General features: G+C 38.8%; 1 protein-coding gene across 1 annotated transcript in view; it reads right to left on the bottom strand.

Moving 5' to 3' along the window:
* Positions 1-1,187: 1,187 nt before the first annotated feature.
* Positions 1,188-8,641, bottom strand: part of LOC105564568 (protein notum homolog) — a 32,027-nt gene continuing 24,573 nt past the window's right edge. The window contains exons 2-9 of the mRNA XM_012017011.1: positions 6,863-7,241; positions 6,115-6,175; positions 5,791-6,020; positions 4,668-4,877; positions 4,288-4,576; positions 3,788-4,110; positions 3,266-3,553; positions 1,188-2,401 (exon numbers count right to left, since the gene is read on the bottom strand). Coding sequence (XP_011872401.1) covers positions 2,304-2,401; positions 3,266-3,553; positions 3,788-4,110; positions 4,288-4,576; positions 4,668-4,877; positions 5,791-6,020; positions 6,115-6,175; positions 6,863-7,241 — 1,878 coding nt within the window. The 3' untranslated portion in view covers positions 1,188-2,303. The remainder of the gene's footprint in view (positions 2,402-3,265; positions 3,554-3,787; positions 4,111-4,287; positions 4,577-4,667; positions 4,878-5,790; positions 6,021-6,114; positions 6,176-6,862; positions 7,242-8,641) is intronic.

Raw genomic sequence — 8,641 nt, 5'->3', positions numbered from 1 at the left:
TGTGATAAGCTTTAAGCTTAATTTCTGGCAGCACAATCTGTTGTCGTACCCTGTAAGCACAATGAATAGCATTGTAGCTAGACTGGCAACAGATTTCATCAAAACATTTCAGCAGATTGACATCATCTGCGTCCACATTCAGGCCAGAATTTACTGACATTCTCGGACAGCAAATTGTCGGCAGAAACCGAGCAAGATCTGCACAGTGCAATTTGATGGCAAAAACTGTGCAGAATCTGAGAGGCGCAGTTTGATCGGAAATTGGCAGCAGAAATTGAGCAGGATCTGCTATTTGATTTATATTTTTCACCGTTTTTGTTCCTTTCATTACGAAGATAAAAATAAGTAAGTAGTCCTTTAAGATTTCTACGCGCTCGTAGACAAGAGTGCAAGAAGTGTCATGCCACGTGTCCATCTAGTGGGAATGTTACGCTACTAAACGACAGAATTTGCTCCATTTTGTTAGCAATCTGCCGACAAGTTATGTCAGCAGATTCTGCTCGATTTCTGCCGCCAGTCTGCTGTCTAAACATGTTATTAAGCTTTGTTATATTTATATTATACAGAACAAGCTTGCCATATACTTTCCAAACATTTAGAATTTTTTGAAACAAAAGTTCATAATTATTTCTTCACATAATTCAAAGCATATATTATAATATAAGAATCTATACTTACATTTAAAAGGTAAAGTACAAAACGAAGTAGCAAAATTATCAGGAACACTTCAGGAATTCAAAGATTGCAGCGTTGCATCGTTGTAAACGTGCATCATTTCTAACATCTTACGTGAGATAAGAATCATTATTTTACTCCTTTATTTAATATCGAATGACCTTTTATTATAGGTCGTTGAAATCGTTTCAACATACGCTATTGCACTAAAGATAAAAAAGTATGGCATGTCATTAAAAAAAAATAGGGGTGACCTTGAAATCGCTAAAGTGCCTGCACTTTTTGAAAAAATATTACTAACATGTTATGGCTCCCTTGATATAGTACAACTTTCGTAATTATAATTTTTTCATATCTCTAAAAATAGTGGATATGTTCGAGGTGAACAAAGTTATTGCTTCACTCTGCATTATGATATAAATATATGACAGATGATACCATGGACTTTACTAAATGTTATTGATCAGGATCTCAAATGCAGGAATACAAATAAATGATAGACCGCCAAGATCTCAATAGAACAGATATACAATTTATTTACAGTGTCATACTTTTAAAAGATAACAGTACATGTTACAATATACGTGGGATGCAAGTAAGCTTCGAACCATAAAATTTCAAATATTTTGATCGCATTCGCATAGACGGAGTCACAATTTAAAAAAGTGAAAATAAATAAATTCTCATGTAAGCTTTAATAACGTCAATATATCGATGACATAAATAAAGTTGTACTTTTGAGTATTTAGTTACGATTATTTTATCTGTCAAGCGTTTGAGTGAAGATGGTATTGTGTCATTTCCACCCGTCAAATACTTTCAACGTATTTATTCGGTACTTTGTTTCCACCGTAATCGGTAGGAACAAAATATTTTCACCGAAAAAATTATTGGACAAATAATCTCGGAAGAATATAATTTTGTGATTACAATTTCACTGGACCATCGATATATGTGCGCACGACAAGAAATATGCCGCTGCAATCATCAGATACTGTCGGATACTATGCTATATTAAATAAATAACATTACCTCGGTATAGTTATATTACAGAATTGAAGACATAGGTACAATATATACTTTACGCGTATTAACTTACAGTAACACTGTTCTTATCGTGATGTTCTAATCTGACAATTATGGTACATGAAGGATATTAATACGATTTGATTCGTTGAGGTAGATAATTTAATCAGTCTATGAAGCTGCTTTGTCGGTCGGTCAATTGTTTATTGATGAGTTTCCGTTCCGACCTTACATAAAAGAATCAGTCCTTGCCATTGGAAGATCCTTACAGTCTTTCATATATGCGACTGAGTTGTGCTGATTCTGATCTAAATGACACAGCAAACTGAATCTACATGATTGTGATGAACACAAAGATATATCGAGATACATTTAAAGAAAAGGATCTTTTTACAAAAGACAATCGAGATATGAAAATAATTGCATTCGAACAGATATGGAAGGAGATTCTGCCTTTCGCCCGATTTCTGATTTTGGCGACACACTCTGCGCCATGAACGTGTGAATTAATTCGTAAAACATACTTACATGATCAGTTATTTTACCTATAAATTATAATAAATTAAGAGATAGCATGTCAATTACAATGAAATATACACTTTCTACACGCCAGAACTCTTGTTTTCCCCTGTCCGTCGGCGAAAATGCCAATCGAAATTTCCATTCTCTGGGCTTTCACGTCTTTCCAGCGAAGCGAGTCCTGCAAACGCGCCATAAGAGGCATCTCTATGAAATTATGTACATCCATTTTGGTTAAACGCGTTATATTTGGTCAATAACGCGTAACGCGTCTTTATTCAAGCATACTTTGTACGTTAAATTGTTGCCGTCGAGTGAAAAGAAAATTATATATTTTATACGTTACGTGAGCGGAACTAATAATTCATCGACTTAATCAATTGGCAGTCTCCAGTTTAAATCAAAGATATGCAAAGATGTATTGTACATCGCGAAGATATATGCAAAGTTGTTATCAAGTTAAAAAGAAATATTTTAAGCTTGATTTGGTATGTCATCATATTGCATTATTACATAATTATATGCACAATTGTCATTATATAAGACATTATTTAATACTGCATACAACAATACAATGTTGTATGTAATATTATATAAAATTATATAATCACATAATTATGCGTCTTATTATACATGTATATAATTATCTAAATTCACATTATTAATATTGTAGAGCTGTTTGTACTACGTGAACATTAAAAATTAATTTTGTTAGAAGTATAGATTATTTTCTAGAAGTACAGGCATCTATACTTTTAATATTTTAATAGATTCCATCCATTACTTGTAATTTCTACCAGCAATATATCTTCTCTAATTTAAGTACTGTAACATTAGTACCGGTGAGACAGTTGATACAAAACGTTCCGCATTACTTGAAACGTAATATTTGAAATTGTACGTAAATATTGAGCTCTGACTCTGGACGTGCCAACGGGAAGATTGATGAAAGCAAGTAGTAGAACTCTGTATAATCGTTAGGACAGAATGTCTCGCTAGTTCGCGCGTTGTGTCAGAAGATTCAGCAATTCATTGTGATCCATACTATTCAATGTATGTATATCGATGCCGAGGGCATTTGCGACACTTTTCATGTCTAGACCAAAGCTCTTGAGCAGTTCAATAAAGTCCATTTCCTCGCCCGTAAAGGGATTATGCAACTTGGGGCAGCTATGGTTGCATTGCGGCCAAGTGCAACGCTCTATCATACGGAAATGGCAGTTCTTGATGCACTTCCGTTTGAATGACGGTATTACCGATCGCTGCGGCCTGATGCCGTTAAATATAGCCGTATGGTTGTTGCCATTGACTTGTTTGCCGCCCTTGCGACGACCTGAAAAAGATACATCAATTTCAAATAATCGTCGTCAATACAAACCACGTGGAAGACTCAATTTTTTTAAATTAATAATCAACGTTAATTAAAATTAAAATTGTTGCAAATGCCAAATAAATTTTCGGCCGAGCCATTCTTATAAAGTTATATGAAACAGCTTGGAACTATTCAAAGAATGTCGACTGTTATTGAGCAAGGTTCAAAACATGTTTGCGCATTGCTAAACCGTACCAGCGTTCTTTCTTCGCTGGTGTTTCTCTTTCTTTATTCTCTCCTCTTTGCTTCTCTCTCTCTCCTTCCTCTCTCTCCTTCTGCTTTTATGTTTCCTCTTTCGCCTCTTCTTATTCTCCCGCTCTTGAACCGAACCGGAGACCGGCTTCCTTCCCTGCATTTTAGCAACGGCAGACAATCGAGCTTTTTGCATTTCCGTAGAGGATCCAACTCTGCTTTTTCCGTCTTCGATCGAGGTACCATTTCCCTTTCTGATACCAGAACGCAATAGCTTTTTTAGCGACTTCCCGCACGGTTGATTGGTCTCGATTTGCGAGTGAGTACTGTAGCAGAACGAAAAACATTATCTCTTCGAGGCCTCGAACGTCATTGATTTATTTACCAAGACGAATCCAAACTACACTTTGGCAAATATTTTCTCGGCAAGCAAACAACACGGTGCCAACGAATATATTTTCATTCGGCTGGCATGCCACAACGAATCCCCCTCGGCTACTTACTTGTTATGCCCATTGTTAGGATAATTCCCGATCGGCATTTGATCCCAGCAAAACAGTGCCTGTGCAAACGAAACCTCATCTATTTTGATCATCTTCCAATCTCTTTTCGTCAAGACACTGTGACTAATGCAACTCGGGGCAAAGACCGCGGTAACATTTTCAAACGTCTTCCGCAGACTGTCGCCCATCTTATGTATGTAGTCCCATTGCTGTCTTGTTACCGGTGCCGCGACATTATAGGCTTTCATTTGAGCCTCATCGAATATCCATTGGAAGACAAACAACGGCGCTAAGATGTTAAATAAAAGAATTTAAATTTTCCTCGAAACATATCACAGTTTAGACACTACTGAAATTTTCATGATACGAGATTAACTCACCGGTCAAAGTTGGATAAAGCCGATATCCGAAAAAGCACTTCCACGGCTCGTTAGGATATCTAACTACGCAATTATGAGGCATCTGAGAGTTCCATAATTCCATTCCTTTTTGTATCGCATCGACCGGCGACAGGCCATTCGGGAAGTAAGGTGCTCTATCGAGGAACCATCCGGAATCCGACACGCCACGTATAGCAACATGTCTCAAGCCTTTGCGAATAGATAAAAAAAGTCTTACTTAATAATCGAAGTATATAATATTGGTGACTGAGAAAACTAAAGTGCCTATGTAATGAAATAAGTGGAGAGACTCAAACGTGGAAGAAATCAATATTAATCTGATTCAAATATTTTGCCAATGTTTTATAAACGATACTGTTTCGTTCAGTGTTAAGACGGAAATTTATATAACTTTTATACAATATTGTGTACAAATCTACAGGGTGAGTCTTTCCATATCCGACAAAATTTTTGAGAAAGTAGAACGGATCGAGATAAATGGAAAAGTCCTGTACCATTTTGCAATTTTCGTAATAGTTAAGGAGCAATTAATTATTAAAAATCGTTGTCTTGGACCGGCCTACCGCCCAATTCGAGCGCGTGGCAAGATGTGACCGCCCGGCGATCGATATTGCTATGCGCACATCTCGCCACGCGCTCGAATTGGGCGATAGGCCGGCCTAAGACAACGATTTTTAATAATTAATTACTCGTTAACTACTACGAAAATTGCAAAATGGTACAGGACTTTTCCGTTCATCTCGATCCGTTCTACCTTCTCAAAAATTTTGTCGGATATGGAAAGACTCACCCTGTATATTTAAAGCCCATAGATATTAAAATTGCAGAACGGCACGCGAGAAAGTAGCTTGAACTTACATTAGTGTCAGTGCTAAAGATACTATTGAGGAGGCAAATTAAAATATGATTCTATGCTGAAGCAGCGTTGACGATAAATACAAATAATTTGTAATAACTGTTATTATCGGTGCTGATTTGCATAACATAATTGGATTGTCAAATGAGAAACGTGCATTATCATGAAAATTGAGGCAATTATCATTAATGATGACGGAAGTCGGTTAATTAGAACAATAATTAATAAATTGATTATATGACGTACCCAATTCATGATGTATCAGATTGTGAACGCGATTCAAATTTAGCATGACGCCGGTGCCGCCCGCACTGCTACCGGCTAAAAGAAAGGCGCTCGCGTTTTCGAGGCCAAGGGGAACCAAGTCCCGGATGATCTGGACCACGATCTCTGCCCCCATGAAGGAAAACATGTCATTCTGCGACTTGGTGGCCCTACTGCCGCTCCAGCTGTCGCTCGTGCAATAAGGAACGAAACTGTGGGACGACAACAATAATGGCATCGTTACGTAAAGACGTGATTAGTGACGCGGCGATGCAAGAGGTCGACTATACGATAGACAATACCTACACGTGATTCGTACCCCAAAAGAATGGATTTTCATCGGGATTCGGCGAGAGCATCCCGCCCACTGAAAAAAAAATCATAAATACTTTTATTTTCGCAATTGGTGGCAGTAACAAGTAATACGTATGTGTTGATCGAGGATCACCTGTTGCCTTGCGGCTACAGATATTGCGACAATTATTCAAATTAAAAAGCCACTAGTAATTATTGCACATTGAAACTTACAAAATTTCAACTAATTAGATCTCCACAATAAGATACAAATAAATAACCAAAATTTTTCTGAATCACTTTAGTTGAATATTCCCTGACAGATTTGCTTGTGAGTTATCAGGGAATATTTAAGAATGAAAAAATTGAAAATACATAATTAAGTTACGCAACAAATGAAAAGTATTCAATAATGATTGGGTTTATACATAAATTTGTACATTAATATTGCAATGAAGGTTCAGAAAGTTCTCTGATATGCGTATATGCGCTGCATAAAAAATATGATTTATATTGTCCTTGCGGTGCAATAAATACCATTCGTACGTAATGAAGCGTACTCGTACGTGTTGATCCGCATCGCATAACACGTATTATTAAAATGACGCGAGGAGCAATATGAACGTTTAAAAACGCGCGTCCATGGAGGATCACCACGAAATTAATTTATGACGCAGCGCGAGTTTCGGTGCTTGGATGCACGAGCGGAAAATCGTTTTCGTTCCGCGCGACGTATAATTATAAACGATCGAGGACCCACCGTCGCGTGTCTCGGGCCACTGGGTTGACGTCATCAGGTGCCGCATCCGCATCCACCTGGTCCTGCAGCTCTTGTGGTCGTAGCAATACCAGCCGCCCTCCAGGTACATGATCCACCGCCTGGAACCGTGGGACTTTCGTAGGTAGAAACCGGCCTGCGAGCCATCGTTGCAAGTGATCGACCTGTTGCTTAGATACACTTTCTTCAGGGCCCGCTGATCATCCAGCCCGTATTTCCCCAAGTAGCTCATCACCTTCCTTATCGTGTTGCTCTGAAACTCTTCCGGCGAACCCAAGGAAACCGAGGAAACGGAGACCGTGTTTGTTGGTTTGTCCTCGGCGATTATTGTCAGGATCAGCGCCGCTAAGTACGGCATAATCTGAAGTACGCAAAACGGAACATCTATAACTCTCGATGCGTCACATTTGTCTATTCTATATTCAAAAATTCAAATATAGTTCACCCAAATATATAACATTTAAATATTTTAATTTGATATCTTAATTTAAATATTATCAATCTTGGATAATTAATGTCTTCGAACGTGGCTTTCGTGTGTGGACTCTTCCTCGCGTTTTTTTTAATGGTCTTTATGAACGTATCGGCGATCGGGCCAACACATTACACGGCTAATACTTAACAAATGAGCAACTGATGAGAGAATAATTTGAGAAACGACGATAACGGAGGATGCCGAGCGACATGGCGCCACTCTCCTTCTCTATCCCGCGTACAGCCACCATATTCAACGGTGGCGCGTTTTACCGCAACAACGTCCCTCGGCCTCCTGCCCCTCTTTCACGAAAACGACTACTTAGGATCAAGTTCCAGCATCCAGGACGGTAGCCGGCGGCGGAAACACCTCGGAAACAGAAGCTCGGTCTCGATCTCGGTCCGAGATGAAAGCCTGCCGCCAACACTGCGGATGGTAGGAAGGAGAAACGTTGTTGCGACGCAATTATGATCGGGCATAATGGGCCGCAAACGGCGGATTGGGTTCCGCTCCGTACGGAGCAATGGGAACAAAAAGAAGAGGAGGCTCACCTCTCTCGCCTTTCCCTTCGCATTGCGTCGTAGCCGTGAAAGAAACGTACTGCGCGATGTCATGATTCAGCCGCAGTCACCAATTGTTTACTGAGGGTTTCTCGTGATCCATGCGAAACACAGATACCCAATTCAGGATGCAGCACTTGATATTGACGGCCATGCCGTACATCGTATTTCTCAATCAAAATTAAAGATAGCTCGCCTAGCGAGTGGGAGGTCCAGGTTTAAACCCTGGTTGAGGTGATATTTTTTTTGCAATAAATTTAGAATGAAATATTTAGACACTTACACCCTGTCACGGCTCTTTAATCCTTCAAAAATTAAAGAATTCCTTACATTTATAGCCTAAAGAGCGGAATAAAATTCGTTTCGCCTGTCAAAATTTTAATTACTTTGAAATATTAATCGTGCGATAATTTTTGGATTTTATTTAAGTCAAATTTACTGTCACAGAAGAAGACAGTTATTTATTCGTCAACTTCTTAGGTAGGGCAACGAAAAATTTTTTCAAATTGTAGCCTAGAGTTTCATCAACCCATGGAAAATTGCTAGAGAAATTTATTTCGGGTTCGAAATATCAGCGTGACACGACACTCCGGATTTCTTAAAACATTAAGGACGACTGAGCGGAAAACGTTTCATGGTTCCGATGTTAAGTACCAGGGTACGCAGCAACCCCTCTATTACCGTAAAACTTAAAGCTGACCGAAAGTGGCATGTCCCCCTTCCGCC

The sequence above is a fragment of the Vollenhovia emeryi genome, unplaced genomic scaffold (assembly GCF_000949405.1).
Source record: "Vollenhovia emeryi isolate VEMERY1.0 unplaced genomic scaffold, V.emery_V1.0 DF939162.1, whole genome shotgun sequence".
Classification (NCBI taxonomy): Eukaryota; Metazoa; Arthropoda; class Insecta; order Hymenoptera; family Formicidae; genus Vollenhovia; species Vollenhovia emeryi.
This window is presented reverse-complemented; position numbering and strand designations above follow the sequence as displayed.